The sequence below is a fragment of the Catharus ustulatus genome, chromosome 4, assembly GCF_009819885.2.
Source record: "Catharus ustulatus isolate bCatUst1 chromosome 4, bCatUst1.pri.v2, whole genome shotgun sequence".
Taxonomy (NCBI): Eukaryota; Metazoa; Chordata; class Aves; order Passeriformes; family Turdidae; genus Catharus; species Catharus ustulatus.
Genome location: NC_046224.1, coordinates 21,290,345 through 21,318,276, shown reverse-complemented (window position 1 = coordinate 21,318,276; position 27,932 = coordinate 21,290,345). Strand labels below are relative to the sequence as shown.

The window sequence follows — 27,932 nt, the reverse complement described above, 5'->3', positions numbered from 1 at the left end:
TATCAAAATATATGTCAGGGCCCTTGTAGCATACCTCATACCATCTTGAATCTCAAATTTCTCCAGGCTAGAAAAGATATTCCTTTATTGAAAATGGCCTCTGACATTTTGCATGATAAATTTTTACAAAGTGCAATGTGGTGAAATATTAAGTTTGATCTTGTTCTTTCAAACCAAGGGGGAGAAAATCTCGGTGCATTTTAATTAGAAACCAATCGAGGCTTTTGTCTTCTGATTTAATAAAAGATTAGCCAAGCAATTCATTGCAGTCCTTAAAAATGTAATTTATTTTTTATTGTCACTTTATGAAACTCAATAATTAAGTGAGATTATGATAATTAAAACTGATTTTGATTTATGAGGATTGTCTGAAAATTCTTTCAGTATTTTAGGTTTGGGATGGAAACCGCAATAGCAAGTTTTTTCCTTTTTCTTTAAAGAAAATAATTGAAAGGATATGAAACTTACCAAAAAAAATCCAAAGAAAAAACTAGCACACAAAACCACAACAGTCACTGCTGAAATATTTTTAAGTTGAATTGAAACTGAAGCATTCTACTCATGAACACCAAATTTCACAGTATTTAATTTATTTATTCCACATTATTTAATTAGGTGATGACCGATGCTTCAGTTGGCTCCGTAATTGTTTAAGTAGCATATAATACATGTTAGTGTATCTATACCTGTGAGACATTTTTCCTCCCCAAGCCTGCCTCCGGTGTTTCTGAGTCATAAAGAATAGTATCCACTGTTGTAACCAGAAAGTGTTAAACTAGCAGTTTATCTCGGATTTCTGGGCATTAACAAGGCATTAACAGCTTCGTTTTACAGACAGACTATTTGTAAAAATATAAAAATATTTCTAGCCCCTTAGAGAACATCACACAAAAAGCAAAACAAAACAACACAAAAAAAACTCCAACAAAGAAAAAGCAGCATCGCACTGGCAAGTTCAAAACACTTTTCAACAGTATATATCTTCCTGTGAAGGTCTCCTCCTTTCCTAAAACAAGAAAATATGTTGAAATACGGTATCCTTAATAGTTAAAGATATGGTTAAGAGAGCCGAATCTTTATCCATATTGAAAGCTCAGCCATGAAATTGTGTTACTTCCTTGTCTTTGAAATCAATTTACGACAAAAATACTCAAGCTGCTCGGTCGGTTTCTGTCCTAATCTGAAGAAAACCCCCCAAAGAGTAAGCCTGCAGTACGGGGGAGACTTTTTAACTACGTGTTTTATTTTAATTTAGAAGGAAAAACAAAAGTTTGCCGTTCCCGGGGTCTCTCCGGCTTCACAACGCGGGGTTAAAAACAGCTTTTCTCCGCCATCTGCAGTCCAAACAGCAAGAAACTTGCCCGAATGAAAGTCCACCGTCTCCTCTTCACTCTCCGAAGAAACTGGGGTGATTTTGCGGCACTCGTTTTACAAAAAATATGAATTTATAACTCCGAAGAAACACAGACTCGGAGGAGGAAAAGCTCTTCCTGGCTAACAGTTAGGCGGGCTCTGCAAAGCACCAATCACAGATCACCGCTTCGCTATAAATTCAGGCATCGGGGTTACTGTAGCCCAATTACTTTCTTTTGATTAGGAAGAAGTCTCTGCAGCGATGTCGGAGACCGCTCCCGCCGCCGCTCCCGCTGTCGCGGCCCCCGCCGCCAAGGCCGCCGCCAAGAAGCCGAAGAAGGCGGCGAGCGGCTCCAAAGCCCGCAAGCCCGCGGGGCCCAGCGTCACCGAGCTGATCACCAAGGCCGTGTCCGCCTCCAAGGAGCGCAAGGGGCTCTCGCTCGCCGCGCTCAAGAAGGCGCTGGCCGCCGGCGGCTACGATGTGGAGAAGAACAACAGCCGCATCAAGCTGGGGCTCAAGAGCCTCGTCAGCAAGGGCACCCTGGTGCAGACCAAGGGCACCGGCGCCTCCGGCTCTTTCCGCCTCAGCAAGAAACCCGGAGAAGTCAAGGAAAAAGCGCCCAAGAAGAGAACTGCTGCAGCCAAGCCCAAGAAGCCGGCGGCCAAGAAGCCCGCCAGCGCCGCCAAGAAGCCCAAGAAGGCGGCGGCGGTGAAGAAGAGCCCCAAGAAAGCGAAGAAGCCGGCGGCAGCAGCGGCCAAGAAAGCAGCGAAGAGCCCCAAGAAAGCCGCAAAGGCAGCTAAGCCCAAGAAAGCGGCGGCGGCAGCGAAGAGTCCGGCTAAGGCGAAGGCGGTGAAGCCCAAAGCAGCCAAGCCCAAGGCGGCCAAGCCGAAAGCAGCCAAGGCAAAGAAGGCAGCGCCCAAGAAATGAAGTGTTGAAGTGGAAATACTTTTAAACCCAACGGCTCTTTTAAGAGCCACCCACTATTGTCCCCAAAAGGGCTGATACACTCCGTGACTGAGCTCCCTGCCTGCAGCAGAGCCGACTATTCGCCACTATCCGTGTGGGACGTTCGTCTGTGGAGTGGATGGGACGCTAAACTTCCGGCCGTGGCTTTACACTAAGACTTGGAAAAATAAAAGTTTACATTCCCTGCGAAAAAGGCTTTCTAAAGGTTGCTTTTTTTTGCTTTTTTTTTTTTTTTCCTTTTTGTTTTGCCTTTTCTTTTTTTAGCACCGCAAGTGGGTGTATGTATTAAAGGGACTGCTTAAGGGCGGGTACCTTTGTGGGGCGTGGAGGTTCCTTTCGTTGCTCTAAATCAGCGCGATTCCTGACAGCACGGATGCGACTGCCACACCTCGTAGTGACCGTAGCAGGGAACTGTCAGCACGGCTCCTCCGCTTCCTTGGCAATGACCTTTCCGCTTGCCAGCGCTGTCGCGGGGCAGGTCTGAATTTCTGCGTGATGTGACCGACCTACTTTCGCAGCAGGCGCTTGCCGGGGCGGGAGGAGGGTGGAAGTCACTGCTGAGCGCTGCTCTCTCGCTCCCTGCCGGACGGGCCGGGGCTCGGCGGGGCCATCCCGAGCGCCGCGGGCGGGAGCGGCCCGGGCCCCGCGCGGCACCGGGGGCTGCCCGCGCCGCCGCTGGTTGGCCGACGGGAGAAGCTGCAGCCGCTCATTGGGCCGCTGGGAAATTTGGAAAAGCCCGCGCTGAAGGAAAGGGGAGGAGGAAAGGGGGGAGGGGAGGCGGTGGAAAAAGGGAGGAACGGAGGTGGGGCACGGAGCTCTGCCCGCTGTGGCTCCGAGCCTACCCTTGCTCACCGGTTTCGTTACGTGAAATCTCATCCCCGTAAAGCATCTCCCCCATTTTCATACACAATGCAACATGTTTCAGTTTAAGATAATTCCGAAACGTATACAAAAAGTGAAGAGGGTCCATTATTTTTCCCTCCACCGAAAAAAAATAATTATTGAAATAAGAAAACATGCTTTAAAGAAATAAATATATTCAATGTGAAATTCTTAATTTGGATGGAATAAATCATAAAGTGTTGTCTTGTATCTTTATTGTTTAAATAGATTTACGGTTTCCATTTATTGAAAAATTATTTAAACGTCTAATTTATAAACAGCAAGCGCATTTGAATTAGCTGTAAGGTGCCAAATAACCAAGGTTTTCACTATTAAAGATTAGGGTGCTACTTAAACGTTTGTTTAAAATTCCATTTACGACTTCTTATATTTCTATACCAAGGTACTACAGTGTAAAAGCTCTTTTATAGAGTATATGGGTGGCTCTTAAAAGAGCCTTTGGGTTGAGAGTGACGGTCCGAGACGCCCTACTTGGAGCTGGTGTACTTGGTGACAGCCTTGGTGCCCTCGGACACGGCGTGCTTGGCCAGCTCGCCGGGCAGCAGCAGCCGCACGGCCGTCTGGATCTCCCGCGACGTGATGGTGGAGCGCTTGTTGTAGTGCGCCAGGCGCGACGCCTCGCCGGCGATGCGCTCGAAGATGTCGTTGACGAAGGAGTTCATGATGCCCATGGCCTTGGACGAGATACCCGTGTCGGGGTGCACCTGCTTCAGCACCTTGTACACGTAGATGGAGTAGCTCTCCTTGCGGCTCTTCTTGCGCTTCTTGTCACCTTTCTTCTGAGTCTTGGTCACCGCCTTCTTGGAGCCCTTCTTGGGCGCGGGGGCGGACTTGGCCGGCTCAGGCATCCTAGCAGCGCTTTTCCTCCCGGAGAAAGCTCAGCACGTAAAATGGCCGCAGCGCCCGCCGTTTATAGAGACAGCGTATGCAAATTGAGGGACTGAGCACCGTGCAATGCGATTGGTCATTCCCGCACGAGGCGCGTCCTTATCGCCGATTGGTCACAAAACGATCCGCCTGCTCATTGGCTCGTTCAGCAGAGCCCGCTTCCAGCCAATCGCCGAGGGCTCACCCGCCCAGGGAAGGGATAAAAGGGCCGGGGGCAGTTGCGTCATTACGATTGTTTCAGATTTCAGCTGTTTGCTGGGTGTGTGTATTCTCCAGTGCTTCCAGCATGTCCGGCCGTGGAAAACAGGGAGGCAAAGTCCGTGCCAAGGCCAAGTCGCGCTCCTCGCGAGCCGGGCTGCAGTTCCCTGTTGGTCGCGTTCATCGTCTGCTCCGTAAAGGTAATTACGCGGAGCGGGTGGGGGCCGGAGCTCCTGTCTACATGGCGGCCGTGCTGGAGTACCTGACGGCCGAGATCCTGGAGCTGGCGGGCAACGCGGCCCGCGACAACAAGAAGACGCGTATCATCCCCCGCCACCTGCAGCTCGCCATCCGCAACGACGAGGAGCTCAACAAGCTGCTGGGCAAGGTGACGATCGCGCAGGGCGGCGTGCTGCCCAACATCCAGGCCGTGCTGCTGCCCAAGAAGACTGAGAGCCATAAAGCTAAAAGCAAATAAACTCAGCGGGTCAAGCTACTCAAGACTTCCGCGATGTAACATTTTAAACCAAAGGCTCTTTTCAGAGCCACCCACCTAGTCAGAAAAGAGTTGTGTTGCTTTTTTTGAAAAACGTTCTGTGGTGCTGAATTTTCAATAGCAATAAGTTTAACTCCCAACTTGTGTTGCAGTGTTTTTTAAGGCCTGGTTTCTACAGAGAACTGGTGCATCTGATTGCTAACCCATGTTTTAAAATGAAAATTAATATTTCTGTAGTGATTTACTGTTTCACGTCTTTCACTTTAGCACTCAGTAAATAGCTGGTTTTCAGGATTCTGCTTACCTTTCAGGGTTCCACAACTTGCTTAGGTTGTACGATACGGGATAGTGGGTAAAGAACAGGTAGAAGTGGCAAAATGTTTGCAGCATGGAGATAAGTAGAAGACCATCCTGAACGCAAGGTGTAGCTACATCTAACGATAGAAAAGGATTTTTTTTTTCGTCTTACAAGGCCTTTATTTTAAAAATGATGTCAAATTCCCTCTATGTTAAGCGTACATATATATAGAATGAAAAATGCCTTATGAAAAATGTCATTTGATTTCCATCTTGCTCACACCTGTGCCCTAAAGCAACAGTAACACTTTTCATTCAGGATCACCTTGTAGTGGTAATGTATTTCCATTCTAACTGGTATTTTCAAACTGACTACTCATAATTGTCTCACTGTTCATTGCTACTCCTCTTTTTACATCAATTAACAGTGGGCAATATTACTGAGTTTTCTGTATTGTTGGCACAAAAATCACCCATGAGCACAACATTAAATCTCTTCATTATTATAAACTCTGTATTTGGGTGATTCCTCTTGCTCTAGGGTATTCCCAGAAGCCTTGCCTAATTGGCTGTAGCACACAGCATTGAGGTGATTGGTCTCATCTTTGTTGCACCTCTGGTCCTTCCATCTCCTGGAGAGAAGGAGGAGTGCTGTGGGCCTGGGGGAAGGCAATATTCCCACTCTGCCTCTTTGCCATCCTCAAGCTGTAGCTGAGAGGCTTTTTAGGCAGCATTGTGCCATGGCCAAAGCCGGGTATCAGGGATTATAAGGGAAAGAAGCATACAGAAGAGAGCTGCTGGAGCACCAGACTAATCTTTCATAGTGATGGTGTCTGTGTCTAAAGGTTTTGTTTGCAAGTGGACACGTTTAGGGTTGGGGTTTAATTATGTTGTTTTATTGACCATCATTTGCTACAGTTAAATGTCTCCTGCCCTGTACTCTTCTCTTCTTTAAAAACTGCAATGGTAATTAAAATTTTATTTTAACATATATGAGCTTTCTAAGTTTCCAGAAGAGATTTCTACATACATGTTTTTTTAGAAAATTTCAGTCTCAGAAAGGTTTGGGTTGGAAGGTTAAAATAAAAGATTATCTCGTCCAAAACCCCTGCTGAGGGCAGGGTCACAAAGCACTAGCCCAGGCTTCTCAAAGCCCCATCCTGCCTGACTCTAGGGATTGCATCCTCTAGGGATGGGACATCCACTTTTTTTCCAGACAGCCTTCTTCAGTGTCCCACAAGGCTGCTTGCAAAAAAATTCCTTACTTATATCCAACCCAAAAGTAGTCTGTTTCAGTTTAAAATCACTGTCCTTCCTCCTGTCCCTACAGGCCTGAAAAGAAATCCTTTGGTGTGGAAAGGCTGCTACAGGGTTTCCTCAGAACCTGCTTTTCCCCTGGCCAAGCCACCACAACTGTCTCAGCCTTTCTTCATGAGAGACATGATCTAGCCCTCTAATAATTTCTGTGGCGCTCTCTGGACCTGCTCTGACAGATTCATGTATCTGTTATGCCAGAAGGTCCCAGAGCTGCATGCAGTTCTCTGGTGGGGTCTCAAGACAGCTGAATAGAAGCAGGAGAAAGGCTTTCCTTGACCTTCAGTTCAGGCTGCTTTTAATGCAGCCCTTGTTAGGATTGGCTTACTGGGCCACAAGTGTCTATCTCTAGATTGAAGCACTGGAATTCCAGAGAAAGTTTGGAGGATAGAGGTGTCTAAGCAGGAGTTTGCATTCTCCCTGGACAAACTTCTCTATGTGGAGGTGAAAACTAGTACCACAAGAGAGGACCCCTTCTCTGGCAGTCCAGCACATCACTCCAAATTCTTCCTGTCATGGGACCAGGAATTCATTATTTACTTCACAATTTCTTTCCAAATACTTACTGCACTCATTTGTCTTCTCAGTACCTGGAGTTTCATACTCTATGATACTAGATCCACTCCTTAACACTTCCCAGATTTGCCTTAGCCAGTAGTGGTTTCATCAGTTGCTAACCCAGTGTTGTTGCCATCAACAGTGGTGAGATCTCAAATATCAAAGTCTGGTAAATCAGATGTATTATATGGTAGGAGTGCTGGAAAATCTCCTGGTGTTAAAGACAGCTTTCAAACAAATTCCAGTGGATGAAGGAATGCAGCTAAGCAAGTTGCAATAAAGGAATTTACCTCATTTGCATATGCAGCAAGGAGTAAGAACCAGGAAATCCACATCACATGGTACCTTGGCTGTGTCACTGGGCTGCAATGCACCTTCACGTTCTAAAAAATTTGTGACCAAAAAAAACCCAAACAAACTTGCAGTCAAGGTCCCTCAAATGTTATAGATCACAGGTATGCATAACTCAGTAATGCCAATCCATATATCAAAAGACTTAAAACTGCATAGTTAAAAATTCAAAGAGAGTTTCTACCTCTTTTCATCTCTATTGTTTGCAGTGCTAGGAAAAATGTACCTATTAAGCAGCTCTTGCATTACTTTAGTTTGCATTTTATTATACCTATTATGACTGTTGTAGCAGATACAGATATGGATTTAAATTGCCACTTAAGCTCTCAAGAAAATCACAAGCATCTTTGAAGTTGGTTATAATGCACTGAGGCAATGGGTTTTTTTGCTATTAATTTTGTGCAGTCATAGTGAGGTGTTGCCTTATTGTAATAAACAATAAACTATAATGAGGAACAGGGCAACTGTCCTAATTAATGCACACTTGAAAAGCTACAGATTTTGTTTTAGCTTTTTAATGGAGCTGAGTTTTGCAAAGATTTCTCACTTAACCCCTAGTGCTGTGTGCCCAAATTCTTGAGGAAAATGTAGTATTTAGTATCTATAACATGCAGATGGGACACTCAACTTTGGTCCAAAACAAAATTATCTCCAATTAATGGTAGAAACAATTCTATTAGGGATTATATTCAGCCACAAGTTTTTATTTCTTCTCTTTTTAAAATTATTTTTTGCCTAAGAAAATACTCTGATTCATATAAGAACTGAATGTATCCCTAACAGACACACCTGGGAAAGGTGTCCTTGCACACTCCCAGCAACACATAGGCAAGGCAACCTTCTAGAAGGCATTGTGTTCAATTATATTTAATATACTGCAGCTGTTTCATTTACTTTAAGCTACTGGTTTCAGCCTCTCCATCACCCATCTCTGGCAGAAATGTAAGGGGATTTCCCAAGTCTTGCAATGGTTATAGTGCTGGAAGAAAAAGTTTTACTGAGGTCCTCACTCTGCATTTAGGAAGCCTTAGGAATAAATTATTATATACCAAAAGATTTTGATATACCAAAAGATTTTGCATCATTTCTTTTGGCTTTCTTAAGTAATCAGACTGTTGTTTATAAATGCCTGAGGAAACATAGCTAGACATAGATTTTCAGATACAAAGAGCAAAACAGACTTTGTGGAGCCAAATGGGAATGTTAGGCATGAGCCTGGCAGGCCCAGTAGTGACAAATCTCCCAATTAGTCTATAAACAGTCTTACTTCATTCTCTTTAGTCAAAAAAGCAAGCCTAATCTAAATCAAAGCTATATTTTCCCCCTTGTACTGTATATATGAGCAATTCTTTAAATTTGAACGAAAAATGAATTCACAGTGATACTCATTATAAGATTTGTAAATTTTTGGTACCTGTAACTGAGCACATGACTTTCTCAACTGCATTTCCCCCTGAATTTAGGGAATATTTTATTTCCAGAAATATTTTGCTGAGGTTCTGTTCATTATATTAAGAAATTAATTACAAAAAATAACTGCATAAATTTTAAAAGAGATGAAAAATGTTATGGTAGTAAGCATATTTAAAGAATATACTAATAATAAAGGAATTGGCAAGCATCTTAGGTACATCAGTTCTATTCTGTGCAAGTAATATTTCAAATCTTAACAGATTTAATTTAGAAATACAGTCTCATAACTCTCTCAGTATTTATTAATTAATTTCACAAATACAGTCCAACATTCTGCAAACAGCACGTATGACGTTTTCTGCAAAAGTGTAAAACACGCGGAAAAAAATTCTGCATTCCTCATTGGAATAAAAATCATTTCTCAAGTGTTCATTCTTCAGATGTCATACAGACAGTTGTTTGCGATATCCGTGATGCTTTCTTTCGCTTGCTGGAGCTCAGGGAAGGGCAGTGGACAATTCTTTGCGAGGCCGGGAGCTCCTGCTGAGCCCGCTCGGCGTGGCTGGGCCTGGCTGAAGAGATGCTCCCTTCCGCGCTCTCAAAATTACATTCAGGGAATTTCTGGTCTGAACGCTTCCCGCTGCAGCCCCTCACTGAGCATTTCCCTGCCGGGCCGGGCCTCGCTCCCTGCGACCTGCAGCCGCTCCGTGCGAGCAGGACAGCGCGGAACGCTCGGTGCACGAACCCCAGCACACCCGGAGAAGGGGGCAGCGGTGGGAGTGTCCGGGTAGACAAAGGAAACGTGAAGCCAGAGCAAACAAAGACACCGCTGCCCAGGAAAGATTGCACCGCCGGTCTCCCCGCGAGCGGGAGGTGGAAGAGCGGCGGGGAGTGGCGGGGCCGCCGAGCGAGGCCCCGCATTGGTCGGATTTTGCCGCAGACCTGCGGGGAGGGACGAGGAAGGGGCGCAGCCCGAAACCGGGGCCGGGGATCGCAGGTCCCGCTCTTCCTACGGACGGAGACACAGAGCTGCCATGGAGCTGTATGCAGCGCCCAGGGCAACGGAGAGGGACAGGGAAGAGCAAAGGGACGCGTGAGCTGACAGCGGACAGGGACATTGTAGTGCGGCTCGACTTTAATTAGGCTGGGTAGATCCCGGTGATAAAAAGGCCAATATTGTACGTTCAATCCCTGTAAGAGCCAACCACTTAAAAGTCGGGCTGGATGAACCTTCTGGGTCTCTTCCCTTCTCTAAAAATATACACCATGATTCCATAACTGCGAGAAGCACGGAACGAGGCCAGATCCCCTGGGGAGAGGCGAGGACACGGTCGGGAAAGCGCCTCGGCCGCATCGCCCGGAAAGCTCTTGAGGAGCAGCGCTGGGAGGGGCAAAGGGGCGGTGGGCGGGGACTGTGCACGAGACCCCGCCTCCGCTTTGCAGTCCTCAACCAGGTCGGACCGACGGCAATATACACAGGCGCGGGGCTTTTGTCGTTGTGTGGAGCTGTTCGGTGTGAGAGCAGAGCTATGTCTGGTCGGGGCAAAGGCGGTAAGGGGCTCGGCAAGGGCGGCGCCAAGCGTCACCGCAAGGTGCTGCGCGACAACATCCAGGGCATCACCAAGCCCGCCATCCGCCGCCTGGCTCGGCGCGGGGGCGTCAAGCGCATCTCGGGGCTCATCTACGAGGAGACGCGCGGTGTGCTCAAGGTGTTCCTGGAGAACGTGATCCGCGACGCCGTCACCTACACGGAGCACGCCAAGAGGAAGACGGTCACGGCTATGGACGTGGTCTACGCGCTTAAGCGGCAGGGTCGCACCCTCTACGGCTTCGGCGGCTAAACTCGGTTGCTGCTACCGCTTTGTACTTCTACAACACAAAGGCTCTTTTCAGAGCCACCCACAAATTTCATAAAAAGAGTTTGTAATCACTTGTTAAATACAGTTATTTATTCCATTATTATACTTTTTAACAGAGGTATAGGGGGAGGGGTTTTTTTTTCAGTTGGTTTTCCGCAAAACCACAGTGACTTACTTCAGTTCAGGCGTTCACAAGCCATAAGTGTCGCACTTGAGTAAGAGGGAAGATCCTGACCTTTTATTGGGGAACGAAACTAGCGGCAATGGATGTAGAGCCTTATTTAGGGACTCCTAGAGCGGTAAGGAAAACGTGCGCTGCAACTTAAGTCTTTCGTTCCCTGCTCTCCTCCCTACGGTGCACCTCCCTCTCAACGCAGACTTCCGAAAGGGCAAGTGAAAGGACACACCGGCGAGAAAAAGGGGGAGGTGGGGGGTCGGTGAATGTTTCGGGGGTAAGCGCGGTGGCCCTAGCCCGCTCTCGCAGCACCGCTTTTACCGAAACAGCCTGGAAGGGGAAGGAAGCTCCCGAAATGGCGGCGCTTTTCTCCCCGCCAGTCGGTGGGCGGGACAGAGCAGCAAGAAGGAACAGCGTAGAGAACCCGTCAGTGCCCCAGAGAATGCATGGCAAAGACGCTGCGAGCCCTCGGCGATTCCTGTGCTCTGAAGCCCTCCCGCCCCGTCCTGCTCCTGACGCTGCCCGTTCTCTACGCACCCTCTCCCCTGCACCACCCACAACCCCTCAGCGCTCCCAGCGCCGGCAGATTCAGACCGGGTGCCGCAGAATCAGAGACACACACGCGGCGCGGTGCAAAAGGATGGCGAGCCCCAATTCCCCCCTACTTATCCCAGAACAGACACTGCCGTTTTCGGCACTGGAAAGGACTCGGCACGGGCTATTTGTGCCTGATCCGCATCGCAGAGATAACAGCTCTCTCCCGTGGACTTGTGGTGGCTCTTAAAAGAGCCTTTCGGGTTGAACTAGGAGGGCAGGAGACTCAGGCGCGCTCCCCGCGGATGCGGCGGGCCAGCTGGATGTCCTTGGGCATGATGGTGACGCGCTTGGCGTGGATGGCGCACAGGTTGGTGTCCTCGAAGAGCCCCACCAGGTAGGCCTCGCTGGCCTCCTGCAGCGCCATGACGGCCGAGCTCTGGAAGCGCAGGTCGGTCTTGAAGTCCTGCGCGATCTCGCGCACCAGGCGCTGGAAGGGCAGCTTGCGGATCAGCAGCTCCGTGGACTTCTGGTAGCGCCGGATCTCGCGCAGCGCCACCGTGCCGGGCCGGTAGCGGTGCGGCTTCTTGACGCCGCCCGTGGCCGGCGCGCTCTTGCGGGCAGCCTTGGTGGCCAGCTGCTTGCGGGGCGCCTTCCCGCCCGTGGATTTACGCGCTGTCTGCTTCGTGCGCGCCATCGGGACACCACCTAGTAGCGAGCAGCTAAAACCCTAATTCTGCTCTGTGGCGTTGCCGCCGGCTCGTTTTTATATCCGAGCGCTGCCCTTTGATTGGCTGATGGAAACTTCGCGTTCAGTAGGAGGGTTTGAAAAAAAATCCCGCATTAACCCTTTCTTGTACTGCGACCGGCTGTTAAATACCTGATCTAAAGCAGCATTTTCTCTTCGTCTTCCTTTTATTTTGAGCTGACATTTCTGATGTTCTGACCACTTGCTTTTAATAATAAATTGCTCTGCTACTTAAGGTGGGTAAAAATAGAATATAATTATACAAGAATTACTGAAAAGATGACGTTTCTTATCAGGTCTGCTTCCTAATTTCCATATAAACGGGTCAACTATATTTTCTCATTCTACCCTTTCGCAGGAGTAGTAACAAAATAATCAGGTGCTTTGTAAACAATCAGAAACTAAAACTGTCTTGACAGGTTTTTGCTTTTTTTTTTGTGTTCTGCTAAGGGGTTTCTTTTGTTAACTTTTTGTTTTATTTTGTTTGCTTGAGTTCTGTTTGGTGTGAGGTTTGGAGAATTGTTATTCTCTTCAGTTAAGACATTTTAAGTAATTGCATTGCTTAAAATGCAAAGCCGCGAGTACACTTCGGGAACTACTTCAGGAAAATGTAATTTTAAAAATACACAGAAGTAAAACACTGACAGGCGATGGTGTTCCTCTATCGAATGCGAGACAACTCAAGATCAGCTCGGAAAGATGGGCTCGGAGAGGATTCAGATGTTACCCAATGAAATTCCCGGATTCGTTGACCAATCAGCGGCGGGGAGGCGGGGCCGCCGTGCACAATAAATGTCGGTTCGCTGGAGCGTTTCTCATTGTTTCTGCCTTGTAAGCGTGAGAGGTGTCGCGATGGCGCGCACGAAGCAGACAGCGCGTAAATCCACGGGCGGGAAGGCGCCCCGTAAGCAGCTGGCCACCAAGGCTGCCCGCAAGAGCGCGCCGGCCACGGGCGGCGTCAAGAAGCCGCACCGCTACCGGCCCGGCACGGTGGCGCTGCGCGAGATCCGGCGCTACCAGAAGTCCACGGAGCTGCTGATCCGCAAGCTGCCCTTCCAGCGCCTGGTGCGCGAGATCGCGCAGGACTTCAAGACCGACCTGCGCTTCCAGAGCTCGGCCGTCATGGCGCTGCAGGAGGCCAGCGAGGCCTACCTGGTGGGGCTCTTCGAGGACACCAACCTGTGCGCCATCCACGCCAAGCGCGTCACCATCATGCCCAAGGACATCCAGCTGGCCCGCCGCATCCGCGGGGAGCGCGCCTGAGTCTCCTGCCCTCCTAGTTCAACCCGAAAGGCTCTTTTAAGAGCCACCACAAGTCCACGGGAGAGAGCTGTTATCTCTGCGCTACCGATCAGGCACAAGCAGCCCGTACCGAGCTCTTTCCAGTGCCGAAGGCACCAGTGCCTATTCTGGAATAAGGGGGGCGGAATTGGGGCTCGCCATCCCTTTGCACCGCGCCGCGTGTGTGTCGCTCATTCTGCGGCACCCGGTCTGAATCTGCCGGCGCTGGGAGCGCTGAGGGGTTGTGGGTGGTGCAGGGGAGAGGGTGCGTAGAGAACGGGCAGCGTCAGGAGCAGGACGGGGCGGGAGGGCTTCAGAGCACAGGAATCGCCGAGGGCTCGCAGCGTCTTTGCCATGCATTCTCTGGGGCACTGACGGGTTCTCTACGCTGTTCCTTCTTGCTGCTCTGTCCCGCCCACCGACTGGCGGGGAGAAAAGCGCCGCCATTTCGGGAGCTTCCTTCCCCTTCCAGGCTGTTTCGGTAAAAGCGGTGCTGCGAGAGCGGGCTAGGGCCACCGCGCTTACCCCCGAAACATTCACCGACCCCCCACCTCCCCCGTTTTCTCGCCGGTGTGTCCCTTCCCTTGCTCTTTCGGAAGAGCCTGGATTGAGAAGGCGATGGTCGGTGCGGAGGAGAGGTACAAGTGAAGCACATGGAAGTTGCAGCGCACGTTTTCCTTACAGCACTATAAGTCCCTAAATAAAGCGCTTACATCCATTGCCGCTAGTTTCATTCCCCAAGAAAAGGTCAGGATCTTTCCCGCCTATCCAAGTGCGACACCTTTTCCTAAGTAAAGGAAAACCGGGGCAAGCTAATGGCTTTCCGGGATGTCAAACAAAAACGCTTTACTAATTTTGTCCTCCACCCAAGCCAAAAACGAAAACGCAGTATTGAACCAGTGATTGAAAGCTCTTTTTATGAAATTTGTGGGTGGCTCTGAAAAGAGCCTTTGTGGTGTAGAAGCGTTAAGCTGTAGCAGCAACTGACTTTAGCCGCCGAAGCCGTAGAGAGTGCGACCCTGGCGCTTGAGGGCGTAGACCACGTCCATGGCCGTGACCGTCTTCCTCTTGGCGTGCTCCGTGTAGGTGACGGCGTCGCGGATCACGTTCTCCAGGAACACCTTGAGCACACCGCGCGTCTCCTCGTAGATGAGCCCCGAGATGCGCTTGACGCCGCCGCGCCGAGCCAGGCGGCGGATGGCCGGCTTGGTGATGCCCTGGATGTTGTCGCGCAGCACCTTGCGGTGGCGCTTGGCACCGCCCTTGCCGAGCCCCTTACCGCCCTTACCCCGACCAGACATAGCTCTGCACTCACACCCAACAGCTCAGTAAAGCGGGAATCGCCCCGCGCCTGTGTATATTGCCGTCGGTCCGACCTGGTTGAGGACTGCGCCGTGGCCGGGCGGGGCGGGCTCTTTGCGCGCCCTTCCCCCCGCGTGCCGGGACTTTGGCGCCATCGCTCCCGCCGGGGCCGCGCGCTGCCGGCTCGGGCCGGGCCCCGCCCCCGGGAGCCCAAACGCGGCCGGGCCCGGCAGCGGATCCCGGCCGGGCTCACCCCGTGCCCGCCGCGCTCGGCCCGGCTGCCCGGCCCCGCCGCCGGAGCTCTCGGTGCCCGTGGGGAGCGGGGTCCTGCCGGCCGCGGGGCTGCAGCACAACCCGGCCAACGATGGCGGCGGCCGGGCCGGCAGAGCCGCGTCCCGCCCGCGCTGCGCCGCCATCGATCGGCGCCCCAGCAAAGCGCCCGGCCGGGCAGGGAGAGAGTGGGCGCCGCGCCCGCTTCTACGGTAAATGCTCCCTTTGCTACCGAGAGCTCTGAAACGGGAGTAATGTGCTGCGATTTTTTCTGTCTTTCACTTTTAAGGAGAATTTTTTATTTCCAGCAAGGAAAGCCTTTGCGCGCCCCACGTCTCCCAATTATCAAGTGGCTGTGTTGTGTTAATGGAACTGTGGGGCTAATGAAGGAATTGATTAGTGTCTTTTCCTGATCTACAAGTGAAAAAAATCTGCATTATGTCTTCACTTTTAAAGATGTTGCAAGTGTTTGATCACATTTATGGTCCTATTCTTCATGAAACATAAAAAAAACCATTACTTTGGTCGTTTCTTTCTTCACATTATATTAGTTTCTGACCACAAAAAGGTGGTCTGGAGGTGCTATTTTTTACTGGGTGGCCTGTGTGCTCCATGAGTACATTCTGCCGCAGTGACCCCTGAAAGATTCCAGGCTTTGCATGCACATACCTACTTTTTCTGTCTGACTTATTATTTAAATTTACCATAATTATATATTTGAGATATTTTTATTTTGTTCTGAAAGGATTGTCAAATAAATGCTATCCCATAAAGTTGCAATATACCATCTTTCTTGGCAGGAGTTTTCCTCTGGTTAATTATTCTTTCCACTGGTCAGGTATTCCCCAACGTGTTTGATCTTCGCCATCATTTCCCTATTTCCAATGGATGCCTATTACTATACAACATTTCTTGAATGTGAAAAGTTTTTGCTTGGTAATTTTGCACACTTTTGCATGTGAACCATCACTGTTTTGTTGTTGTTTTTGTCTTTTTTTCACCACCTTTTCTCATTAAGTTCTCTTTCTCAGGGGAGATAATCATGGTGAATTTGAGATTTACTTTTCTCTCTCTGTAGACCTTTTGTATGTATATTATTTAATACAAGGTTATGCTTGGCCTCCACTGTGATATGTATTTCCATGTGTAGATAGCCAGCCAGTGTTTGTATCCATTTATTCCTATTAATATCAAAATATTAGTTATACAGGTACATATTTATCTTTGCTTGGCAACATTAATGATGCTTCCAGTTGTTGTCTAATCCCAGCCAGCAACCAAGAACCATGCAGGCACTTGCTCATTCCTCCACCAGTGGGACTGGGGAGAGAATCAGTGGGACTGGGGAGAGAATCAGAAGGGTAAAAGCAAGGAAACTCAAGGGTTGAGATGAAGGCAGTTTAAAGAAAAAGCTGCATCACACACAAGAAAACCAAACCAAAACACAGAATTAATTCACCACTTCCCATGGGCAGGCAGGTGTTCAGCCAGCTCTGGGAGAGCAAGGCCCAATCACTCTAATGCTTTCTCAGGAAGATAAATGCCATCACTTCAAATGTCTTGCACTTCTTCCTTGTTTCCCCCAGCTTTATACACTGACAGTGATAAGGACTGGAACACTCCCTTGGTGAGTTGTGTTACCTGTCCTGGCTGTGTCTTCTCACAATCTCCCAGGTGTCCTCAGTTTCCTCACCCATTTTCAGCAGCATGAAAAGCAGAAATGGACTTGGCTCTCTGAGTCCTGCTCAGCACTAACAGAAACATCACCATGTTATCAACCCTGTGCTCAGCACAAATTCTAAACACAGCCCCATACAAACCACTGTGAGGAAAATTACTCCAGCCCAGCCAAAACCAACCCATTTGCAAAGACTGTCTTTGCACAGAGTTTCTCATTACACTTACTTGGAAAAAAATCCAAGATTTATATGCAGACTTTCCCCTGCTGTCACCTCATCTGTGGGTTACAACATAGATAGAACACAATAGAGAACTCAGTAAAACTTCTGCATAACTATAAAACATATTCTTCCCTGTTGATTACTGCTCTCAGTATTTGCTATCACATACATACCTTTTCCTTGGCAGTGGTGAGTGTGGCTTTCTCTCCATTTATCTATATTCAGATGACCTATTTTGGTCTCTTCAGGACTCCTGTAAGAATTATTTTTTGCCATTTTCAGGTGGCACGTTTGGTTTTAATCATGTTATTTTTGGCACATCCTTTCTATAGCTTTGCTTTAATTTAATTTCAAATGTATAGGTGGTAATATTCATGCAGATTATTCAATTAAACAATTTATTTTTATTTATGTGGTTTAATTAGAATAGTTATTCTGCCTTGCAAAATGGCTGGTTCACTTCCATTGCCCAGTATCAATTGGCATTTTGTCAAAAAGTTGCAGTTTCTTTTAGAAACCATTTCTTGAAACTTTTTACTTCACTAGATCTCTTTTTGTGGTGCTTATTATGCAGTTAATATTTATTTCCATTAAGTTAAACCTTTGCTTACATTTAAGTAATATTTTCTCAATCCTCTCTGTATTAGACCTCTTTAAATAATCAATTTTTTAATCATTATCCAGGGTCCATTTTTTCTTTAGTATTCTTGGGACAAACTCATATGAAGAACTACAAGTGTCAGTGTAATTTGTTCCTAAACAATACTTTAGCTTCAGAAGCATAAATTTCACAGTTTATGTAGAGTTAATTTTTATTATGGCAAATTTTACAGAGAATCCTTGTAGATATGACAGCAATATGCAAATACATAGATTAATGGATTACAGTGATCTTGGGTGATTTGAGGAAATATTCTATATTTCATGGTTGTCCAAGTAATGCTTACCCAGATTTATGTTTTCCACACCAGGTAGCTTAATTTTCTAGTTTTTATTTTTGCATACTTTGTTTGTGTGTTACTTTTCTAAACTTTTTACCAGCGTCTGTGGGTGTAAGTAGCAGTGTGTATATTACTGAAATATCAAGACACTTCTGAAGTTAGGCAAAATTAAATCAAAAGGAGGAGCAAACCTTTCAATGTTATGGATAAGAAAAAAGGAGTTCTAAGCAATCTGAATACACTGAATTCTGAAATAACACTTCATTTCCTATATGACATCTTTTATTTTACGGTCAGTCTCATGTTTAATTGCCAGTGTTTATCCTTCACTCCTGCTGGTTCATCTACATGGATTATTTTTTTTTACTCACAACCAATAAATAAGTATATGGACTATAAATTTTTATCTATCTCTCTATCCATCCTTTTATCAATCCATCATTCCGTCTTTTCCTGATGGCACGAGAGAGTGAGAGAATGACTCCTCTCCTCTGCTCACTCCAGGAGTGTCAGCAATTTAGCACTTCTCTTCCCCTCTGCATCTACTTTCAATCTGTCATCCTGACATTCCCCCCAGTACTCCTGTCCTTCCCAAAAGACCACTATTCCCTTGAAGAGGCTGTTGAAATAATGTGATTTTTCAAATTTGTCTTCTCTTTAATGATCTGCTTTTATTTTCAGGAGAGCTGTTAGCTGAGCTGAAGAAGTCACTCTCTCTCAGTGGATCTGCCATCACATTTAGTTTCACATCCTTAGGAGAATTAATATCAACTTAGAAAGACTCTGTGGTATGTTTTTTAAATCAGCTAAAAGTATCCTGATGGAAATACTGAGAATTTGAGATACAGATATGGTTCATCTCCTGAAGCAAATGCTTATGATAGTGCTACTTTATTTAGATCAAACAATTGTGAGGGAAAGGAATAATCTTTTTTTGCATAATCTTCCTCGAGAGATGAGCATCCCAGAGCATTGTCATATGAAATGTACAAGTCCAGCTAAAAATAGAGATGGATTTTTGCCAAGAGTGACAATCAACAAGAGTAAATACTACAGAAGTTGTCTAATTACGTGGAGAGGAAAAGAAAATACTTTTGAAAGTTGCAGCACAAGCAAAATTCAGGCTTTGTGCACCCTATTGCCATGGAGACCCCAAGCTGTCAATCCCTGCCCAGCCCACGATCCGGGATACTGAAGACAGGCCCATCAGCATGGACAGTGGTTATCCCCACAAAATAAAGGGAAATCACACCTTTCACACCTCAATGTGCACCTAAATTACTGCCAGACTCTCTCAAGTTTGGTCATCTAGGTCCTAATGTTAAATCTCATTCACCTGGAGCAATGGGATGAACTTGGCTCAGGGACTGACTGCCCCTGTGGGTCTGTCTGCTCCTTGGCACAGCAGAATTCCTTTCCGGCTGTGCAGCTGCCCCCAGGCCATACCTGCAGCCTTGTGCTCAGGGGCAGAGCCCATACTCTGAGCTGCACTCCTCTAGGTGGAAGCTGGACACCAGCATGGATCACAGTAGCTCCTGCCAGTCCATCTCTGACAGGGCATTAAAAATCACACTAAAATAATATATGTACTTTTCCCTTTACACATATTGATGTGTTTGTGCTGAAACCCTCAGTAGCTCTTGCTGGTTATCCCCAAATTCAGAGACACAGAAAGGGACAGTTAGGGCTGAAAATAAGCAAACAAAATGTCTTGAGTTACAATACAGGGTGTAATAAAAGGTCTATTCTATCACCATCTGTTGAGGGTGGGGGTGGTGATGTGATGCTTATCTCTGTGGGAGCTATTCTGCTAATGGGCCATCCACTGAAACCAGGCAGGGCATCGTTCTTTATCTTTTCACAACCATCCGTCCTCAACCGAGTCATTTTCTGCTAATGGCCCATTGAGTCCCACTGTGGGACTGATAAAATTACTGCATCCCATTGGAACTTGCTCCAGCCAAAAAAAAAAGCCCAACATTTCTTACCAAAATAAAACAAAGGTTTTAGGACACTAAGGCAGCCCCTTTTCCACTAAACTCCAAAAAAAAAGCTGGATTTCTCCACATCACCACTAAACATCCGGAAAAAACTGCACCTTCTACAGAACCACTGCTTCAACTGAATCACATCTGTCACTGCAGGAGGATGCAGCCACCATTTAATGGGACTGCTACCAACACCCTGCCTGACGGGGTGTCAGGTTGTACTCTGACTTTGTCAGGGTTTGGAGTTTGTTTCTTTGTAGTACTGTATTTCTATTTTAATTTCCCTAGAAAAGAACTGTTATTCCTAATTCCCATATCTTTGCCTAAGAGCCACTTGATTTCAAAATTTTGATAATTTGAAGGGAGGAAGTTTACATTCTCCCTTTTTAAAAAAAGGCTCCTGCCTTTCTTAGCAGACACCTGTCCTCCAAACTAAGACACAAAAAAACCCAACAAAACAACAGCACACAAGAGAAAGTTACCAAGTCATTTTTACAAGGGAATAACTTTTATTCACTCTTGTTCATTTTTCTATTAAGTACAATAATTAAGTATTGATCTTATTAACGCTATCCACTGCTGCTTCTACTCTGTATGAAATTCTTGTGGCTTAAAGGTCCTTCAGCAATCAGCAGTATACACACACAGAAAGGATTAGAAACTAATGGGAACTTCACTGCCTGTAGACATGTGGACTTGGTCTTCTGAATCATTATAATTTGGGTGTTCAAATGGCATATCCAACCATCCTTTTGGGAGGAACAAAAAAAATCTTTCTTTTCCTGATATGCAACAGGGAACTTGCCATGTCCTGTACAGCATAAACATTTTGGGCTCTCTATCTTTAAGTATTTTGGGTGTCATTTAATAGGAGTAAACTTCAGAATTTTCATTTATTTACTTTCATTCAACCATAGTTTTCAATTTCACTGTCTGTCCTCCCCTTGTGCTTGATTCCTAACCCTTAAGAACTGTCTCACCACCATTTTCCACCTTTACTGCACCTTCCAGATTGATCCTAATTAAAAACCTTCCCACATTTGTAAACCACAAATAAATGAAACAAACCTGTTCAGTGCTCAGAAGCACTACAATGACAGTTACTTGAATGTTTAGAATCACAGAAAAGGAACAGAGAATAAAACAGGATTTGGTATCTTTGTACCATTGTGTGAAATAGTTCCACCCAGCACAGTGTGCACATTCCTGGCCTCTAAACAAACTATTGCAAGAGGGAAAGAAATTTCTGCAAAAAGTGATAAAGCTGATTCAATGTTTAACATGGTTTCTCTACTAAGCACACTAGGACACCTTCAGGACAATGACCACTATTGACTGAAGATGTTGCTTATCTTTATTATCTAGGAGGTCAGTGGTTAAATCGAACTTAGTGAAGTCCAATCTAATAATAACATTAGTTACAACAAAAGGGTTACTGATATCAGAAATGCTTTCTAAATTTTATAGGCAGTTTTCTTTAGTAAATGGACCCTTACTCTATAGGCTTTTCTCAAATCAGAAAGAAAGAAAGATGATGTGTGGGAAGGAGAAATATCTATCCTTACAGAAATCAATTCTGGACTACACAGGTGCTTGCACAAGTCCTAACAGTGGTGGTAAATAGTTCATAGACTGATCCATTAAATTACATGGTGTCCTGAAGATCAAGTTTGGATTTTGCATAGGGAAAAAAAAGGCAAAAAACAAAACACAAAACAAAACAAATTCAAAGGAATCTCCTCCCCCAAAAACAACAGTCCCAAATAAAAAATTGACTCTACCCTTCCCCCTGCCACCCACCCCAGCCAAAACACAAAACCAAACCAACAAACAAAAAATTTAGCATCAAAAAAGCCTATTCAAATTTAATTACTGCTTTTTTCGTGGGGTTCCAAGTTGCTAGCATCCTTGTTTGTTCTGATATTCTCATGATTCTCTCAAACAACTTGTGAAGGCCATAGAGGAATCCCATGACAGGAAAAACCTGTGGCCTCTATAGGAAGAGGACTGTTTTTCTAATTGAAAGCCCTTCCCACAAGAGAAAAAGAGCTATCATTTGTATGCAGAGTGCAGAGGCCTGAAACAATCAGCCTCTCAAAGATGTGACACCCAGAGGTGCCTCCTGGAGAGGTGAAGATGTTTGTTTGCATCAACCTCGTGACTATGGCAGGGCTGCTCCTGTACCATGCATCGAGTTTGGTAGGACAGAATGGACAAGGGGAGGGAAGGATGTAATGATCACGGGCTCCTGATGGAAGTATCTTACCATGTGAGATGGTCCTTTGCTCTCTCAGCATTGATGCCTGCGGAACCAAAATAATATTTTCTAACAGAGTCAGAGGAATGTTGGATTTGTCTTTACAAACGAGCTGTGGATCTCTTGGCAGATAAGAGTAGCCCTGAGAGATAAAAGAAACAATGGGATTGATTCCGCTGATTGATGAATGGGAAAGATACTTGCCTTTACGAACTGTAGGTTTGCTGATAAATGAAACTGGGTGCTGGAAGATGAAAGAAACAATGGGGGAAAACTATGACTTCTATAAGAATTAAAAATTAAAGGGGAGGTTATACATTAGAGGGGAATCTCAGGTATCAGGCGTTCCGGGAAGTCTGTGCCTCTCAAGCACCTCGGCCAATGGGGAAAGAGAGAGAGAAATGCAGTTGGGAAATCAGGATAAAAAGGGAGGCTTCTTCCTCCAAAAATTTGAGAGATCCCAGGAGAATCCCCCATGGCCTCTCCCTTTATTCGAATAAAGTGAAAAGGGCACCTGTCTCCTTTTTGGACATAAACTTCTGGTGTTTGTGCATTAATTTTCCTGACAAGAGCAAGCTGGAACATCCCATCTGCTCCTTGGGTTGTTTAGGGTTCCGTTTGTTTGGATTTGTTTTTGTTTGGTTGTTGTTGTTTTTCCCCTTAGCCTGGGCAGCAGCCACGGTATAAATAAACAGAGGTCTAGAACCACAAATCAGCAGTTGATAAAGGGAACAGCAGAAGCAGGCAAAGCCCAGGCTGGTTCGAACAGAATCCTGCAGACTCATCTTCCTTGACTGCGGATTAAGGAAAGAAAACGACTCGGGGGCGGGCGGTGGGAGCACGGAAAGCGCTGGCAGGGAAGGGAACCACAAGGAGATGGAGGGGCAGGGAGAAGGAGGAGGAGGGAGGGAGGAAGGGAAGGAGGGGAGCGGCTTCCCGGGCAGGATTGGTCGGAAATTGCTGCAGCCCGGGCGGGCGGTGCCCGCGGCCCCGCTCCCGCCGGGATCCCGAGCCCATCCCGGCCCTGGGGATGCTCCAAACCCACGGAGCCTCCCCCGGGCCCTGTGCCACGGCAGTGACCGGGATGTCACAGGGAAAGGCAACAAGGGCTTGGCCAAGGCTGCCGCAATCCCCTTTTCTGTCCATTTAGACGGGCTCAGAGCGGTTTTTGTGTCCTGCTAACAAGCAGTTTTCTCCTTTCTACCGCTCCAGCAGCTGGAATTGGCTTCCACTTCCGTACAAACTTCCTGAGCGTCAGCATCAGTGCTTTCAAAACTCTGGGAATGGAGACGAGCGAATTTCTTACATGTTTACCAAAGCCCAAACTGATCTTGCACTGTGTATTTCAGAGAAATAAACATTCGGTGTCTAAGCAGATCTGAGTTTACGTGTTTAAGAAAAGTAAATTACTAATGGTATTATTCCAATTATGTGTATACAATAACACCAGATTTGTAACATATTCCAACTGTATTTTATTTTGGTACACTATGTAAGGTTGCATGAAGATACAAAAGAAGCTAAAAAATTGAGTTAAGGAATTTGAGAGTAATTTAATAAAAGAACTATAAAAGCTTAACCTTTGCATAGACTATGTGATGCAAATGCTCATTTAAGTTTTACAAGGAAGAGCCTGGAGCACTGTGGGGATAGCACTGGTATTAGGTAATGAATTAATTATTTAATTTCATCTTTGCTCTAGGTAAATACTCTAGCTTGCCTACATTATTGATAGAATTTCTAGCCTAAAGCAAATTCTCATGAAGCAAAACAAAACAAAACAAACAAACAAAAAAACCCCAAACAAACAAACAAAAAAAGAAATTAAAATCACATCTTCCTCTAACACTTTGGAAGACTGCTTACTACCAAGGCAGTTTGAACAGTGTTTCTACCCTGTCCTGAATCAGATCACTAGAAAAAAATCAAGTGTATGTAGTCTTTTTATAAAACAAACTAAAAAACCCAAAGAAAAAAACCTCAAAACCAAACCAGCAAAACCCAAAACAACATGAATAAGATTTTTGGAAGGAAATTAATATCCAACAACTTTTGTTGCACTCTATGGTTACTAAGACAAAGCCTAATAGTAAATGTTCTTATATAACATCACTTTTATTAAACTCGCTTCTCAGCATACTTCTGAATGTTTCTGCAACTGAGCATAGTTTGGGGTTTTGTTTTGTAGGTTTTGTTTTGCTTTTTTAAAATATTTTCTTGCACATTGTCTCTCTCTGCTTTATGGAAAAACAAAAAGCTATTGGGTAACCACAGGTTAAGTAACATTTTCTTGGAATCAAGCAATCTGAGAGATTGCACTACCTTTGTTATGGTTAGTGCTTTTCAGCATAAGGATGTATTTTGTGTGGACTTAAAGTTCAAAAGTAAATTAGGGTCATATAATATTAAATGTTTATTTCATGAAGAAAAGCGTCAGTTGATGGACTGTTCTTAAATCTAAAGCCTTCCTCCTTTTTGAGAATTTAGGTTGGCTGGATAGATGAAACTAAATTTGGGAAGGTAAATTCTACTTCTTGCAATATGGTTTTCAAAAAATCACCACCTTTAACACTCAATTGTCACATACTCAAAGAGGCCATATAATATATTTCTCTTTTCTATTTCAATATATAAAAATCTTTTATTCAACTGTGCTATGCAGACAGAGAATGTGTTCATTTATAACATGCAGTTACCCCAGGCAGAAGAACATATTGCCTTTCTACATCAATTGTGAATGACTGGTCAGGAGAAATACAGATGTGCAGCAATGGTACAAAAACATTCCAGGCATAATTTAGCTGAAGAAAAAGAGGATTCAGCATACAGAGCATCAATTCTCCTGCACTAACACAAATATACTTAAACCCATCACGAAAACCCTGTTGGTGGCTCACAGAATGCAGCAATATTTAAAATCTTTGTATAAGGAAACTGAGCTCATTACATGAGCTGTCTCAAGAAGGAAACATGGTTAGAAAGGCAGACAATGAAATTAAATACTGAGCTGAAAAAGGGAGGGACATAATAGGAAAACAAAACAAACACTTTACAATAGACTGCAATCTACTCATATCTTATTTAAAATTGTTTAAGTACATGTGTTTTCAAATGATTTTTAAAACATCGGCAGGGGGAGGGAGAAACAAGGAAAAAAAACCCCAAAAAAACAAAACAAGCAATTTCCAAGAGAAGCAGAACATAAATACTGAAGTGCCTGAGAAGGAAATTATACCATTTCCCTTGAAAAAAATGCTTCCTCCTCACACCGTGTTTTCAAGGGCAAAAATGAAAGCTGGGAGGCCTCTGCTTCAGGATTTCAAATGGCCCAATCAGAACCTTGTACAAATCAATTCCCTTCTCCAGGCCCACGTAATCTCTTCTTTCTCTACTAAATATAGACCAATAGAAGGTTATTTTGCCAAATATGCAAAGTACAGCAAAACTGAGATTATGAAACAAACAAACAAAAAATCCTGAAGTCATTCTAGCCTCAAATTTCAGAATGGTTACTAATAAAGTCCTGCAGTTACTGCTGTTTCAAAGTCCAGCTCTGAATGGTAGATGATTAATGCAATTTCTTTCAGCAGAACAGAGATGATTAAAAAGGAAGGAAAAAAAAATTCCTCTGCCTATTTTGGGAAAGTAAAGGAAAAGAAAAGCCAAAATAACGAACAAGGAAAACAAGCAAACAAACAAAAACCCGCACACGAAACAAATAAAAAATTAAAACAACAAACCAACAAAAGGGAAAAAAACTCAACCTGAAAATTGTTTAAGAATTATATACCGCTTAGAAACAGACCACGATTCTTATCTTGTTTCCAAGCAAGATTTCAGCCGGGCACTCCCACGTTATCTCTCTCTGCTTGAAAAACATTCTCCATTAACACAACGCCCCAGTGACTCACTCCTCCGCCTCCTGAGGCACAACACTGAAAAGAAAAACAACAAAAGAAAAAAAATAGGAAAAAAAAAAAAGAGCAGAGTTTTCCTCGGCTTAGTTCTCAAGGGGCGATTTTAAAGAACAAAGGAAGAGCCTCCTCAGCCCTCAGGCAGCCCCGCTCGGAGGCTCCCCGTTGCATTCCTGCATTTTTCCGCATAAAACACTACTGACCGAAAAACAAACTCAAACGCCATTTATCTACATCCATTCTAACAAAGCGGGGAACGCGGTGTTCTTCGCAGTGAGCAAAAAAAGGCAAAAATCCCGAATTAACCTGTTCGGAGGGCAGAGAGGAGAGAGGAGCTGCCGCCGTGTCCCCGCAGCCGGGCGCCAATGGCGGGGAAGCTCCTCCCTGTAAATCCCGATCCCCCGCGGGTTATCGTGATTCACGGGCCCCTGGCACCCCAGGAACAGGGATGCTGTGCTGGCGGCCTCAGACACCCCCACTGCACATCGCCAAGGCCGTGTGCCCCTTCTCGGGGTGTCAGGGCTCCCCCAGCCCAGCAGGCCCAGCTGTCCTAGCGACCGAGGGCCCCAAAACAGGCAACCAAGGCTACCAAATCAAAAAAGTGCTACGGAAGCCAAAGGCAACAGTACCCGGAAGATCATACTGTATAAATCAAGGAAACTTATAGAGAAAAACGCCAAGACCACTTTTAAACACCATTCTTGCTGTCAGGATGAAGGAAAAATAATTGGAACATCTGTTCCAAGTCCAGAATAGTACATCCTGACTCCCTTCCCCGTGTATGTGTGACTTTCTGTAGTGCTTGTACACGAATCAATTCTGCAACTGCCATCACCCAGCACTTAATTGAGAATTCCTAAAACTACCTTTCGGAAACCCTGCTGGACGGCATCCCAGGCAAGTACTTAAGTTTTCTTACTGTTGCCTGAAAGTTTTAAATTGCAGATAAGAAAAGAGATCCAGGGAAAGCAGAAAACCGCAGCCACCACAGCCCCCAAGGCCCTGGAATGAGCTGTCCCCGCAGCACAGGCGGCTCGCAGGCGGAGTTGGGGCCCGGGTGCCCCGCGGTTCGAAAGCCGCGCGCTGCAGCAGGATTGGCGGGGCCCGAACCCGCCCCGTCCTCCCGACCTCGGGGGAGCGGAGCGCACCCCCTCGGCATCCACCGAGCTCACCCTTGCTGAGCTCACTTCTCAAACCATACCGCGGTGACCGATTTTATCAGCCACAACCGCTATCCTTTATTGATCTCTTTTCAGAACAGGAGAACTGACGCACATTTAGGTAAGAACTTTATCTTCTAGGAAAAAAAAATAAGGCAGGAAGCTTCAGATCAGCAAGACAGAATATATGTAACATTTTAGACACACCCCCAACAGAATTCAAGCTTCCAAGTATATTTACACAGCATGTATCAATAGGACCAAGCGTTCCTGCTCTTTCTAGGAAGATGTGGGTGGCTCTGAAAAGAGCCTTTGGGTTGTTTGTCAGAAGAGTTTTACTTGGCTTTAGCCTTGTGGCTGTCGGTCTTCTTGGGCAGCAGCACGGCCTGGATGTTGGGCAGCACGCCGCCCTGCGCGATCGTCACCTTGCCCAGCAGCTTGTTGAGCTCCTCGTCGTTGCGGATGGCGAGCTGCAGGTGGCGGGGGATGATGCGCGTCTTCTTGTTGTCGCGGGCCGCGTTGCCCGCCAGCTCCAGGATCTCGGCCGTCAGGTACTCCAGCACGGCCGCCAGGTACACCGGGGCGCCGGCGCCCACGCGCTCCGCGTAGTTGCCCTTGCGCAGCAGCCGGTGCACGCGGCCCACGGGGAACTGCAGCCCGGCCCGCGACGAGCGCGACTTGGCCTTGGCGCGCGCCTTCCCGCCCTGCTTTCCGCGCCCGGACATGGCTCAAAGTGCAGAAAAATCGAGCCGAAACGGCCAAAAAAGCTGCACAAGGTTAAGTAAAACGCAGTGAAAAAAAGCGATTACACCCGAAGATGTAACGCTGCCCTTTTATAGCTTCCTTCTGAGGCTCGCTTGGACT

At 46.2% G+C, this 27,932-nt stretch overlaps 7 protein-coding genes across 7 annotated transcripts; 3 read left to right on the top strand and 4 right to left on the bottom strand.

Annotated features, from left to right (window-relative positions):
* The first annotated feature begins 704 nt into the window (after positions 1–704).
* LOC116996044 (histone H1.10) lies at positions 705–2,508 on the top strand. The gene has a single exon (XM_033059215.2). It carries the CDS (start codon positions 1,616–1,618, stop codon positions 2,279–2,281), a length of 666 nt encoding a protein of 221 aa, XP_032915106.1. The 5' UTR covers positions 705–1,615; the 3' UTR covers positions 2,282–2,508.
* Positions 2,509–3,647: 1,139 nt separating this feature from the next.
* LOC116996077 (histone H2B 1/2/3/4/6) lies at positions 3,648–4,088 on the bottom strand. The gene has a single exon (XM_033059250.1). The coding sequence runs from the start codon at positions 4,069–4,071 to the stop codon at positions 3,691–3,693; it is 381 nt and encodes a 126-aa protein (XP_032915141.1). The 5' UTR covers positions 4,072–4,088; the 3' UTR covers positions 3,648–3,690.
* Positions 4,089–4,355: 267 nt separating this feature from the next.
* LOC116996061 (histone H2A.J) lies at positions 4,356–5,041 on the top strand. Its single transcript, XM_033059233.1, has one exon. The coding sequence runs from the start codon at positions 4,398–4,400 to the stop codon at positions 4,785–4,787; it is 390 nt and encodes a 129-aa protein (XP_032915124.1). The 5' UTR covers positions 4,356–4,397; the 3' UTR covers positions 4,788–5,041.
* A 5,223-nt stretch (positions 5,042–10,264) lies between these two features.
* LOC116996107 (histone H4) lies at positions 10,265–10,604 on the top strand. The gene has a single exon (XM_033059278.1). It carries the CDS (start codon positions 10,268–10,270, stop codon positions 10,577–10,579), a length of 312 nt encoding a protein of 103 aa, XP_032915169.1. The 5' UTR covers positions 10,265–10,267; the 3' UTR covers positions 10,580–10,604.
* A 988-nt stretch (positions 10,605–11,592) lies between these two features.
* On the bottom strand, positions 11,593–12,003 carry LOC116995197 (histone H3). The gene has a single exon (XM_033057626.1). It carries the CDS (start codon positions 12,001–12,003, stop codon positions 11,593–11,595), a length of 411 nt encoding a protein of 136 aa, XP_032913517.1.
* A 2,291-nt stretch (positions 12,004–14,294) lies between these two features.
* Positions 14,295–14,636, bottom strand: LOC116996083 (histone H4). Its single transcript, XM_033059256.1, has one exon. The coding sequence runs from the start codon at positions 14,634–14,636 to the stop codon at positions 14,325–14,327; it is 312 nt and encodes a 103-aa protein (XP_032915147.1). The 3' UTR covers positions 14,295–14,324.
* An 11,482-nt stretch (positions 14,637–26,118) lies between these two features.
* LOC116996058 (histone H2A-IV) lies at positions 26,119–27,864 on the bottom strand. The gene has a single exon (XM_033059230.1). It carries the CDS (start codon positions 27,791–27,793, stop codon positions 27,404–27,406), a length of 390 nt encoding a protein of 129 aa, XP_032915121.1. The 5' UTR covers positions 27,794–27,864; the 3' UTR covers positions 26,119–27,403.
* Positions 27,865–27,932: the final 68 nt, after the last annotated feature.

Coding starts and splice junctions, on each gene's coding strand:
- LOC116996061 (XM_033059233.1), top strand. CDS start 4,398: ATGTCCGGCCGTGGAAAACAGGGAGGCAAAGTCCGTGCCAAGGCCAAG.
- LOC116996107 (XM_033059278.1), top strand. CDS start 10,268: ATGTCTGGTCGGGGCAAAGGCGGTAAGGGGCTCGGCAAGGGCGGCGCC.
- LOC116996083 (XM_033059256.1), bottom strand. CDS start 14,636: ATGTCTGGTCGGGGTAAGGGCGGTAAGGGGCTCGGCAAGGGCGGTGCC.
- LOC116996044 (XM_033059215.2), top strand. CDS start 1,616: ATGTCGGAGACCGCTCCCGCCGCCGCTCCCGCTGTCGCGGCCCCCGCC.
- LOC116996077 (XM_033059250.1), bottom strand. CDS start 4,071: ATGCCTGAGCCGGCCAAGTCCGCCCCCGCGCCCAAGAAGGGCTCCAAG.
- LOC116996058 (XM_033059230.1), bottom strand. CDS start 27,793: ATGTCCGGGCGCGGAAAGCAGGGCGGGAAGGCGCGCGCCAAGGCCAAG.
- LOC116995197 (XM_033057626.1), bottom strand. CDS start 12,003: ATGGCGCGCACGAAGCAGACAGCGCGTAAATCCACGGGCGGGAAGGCG.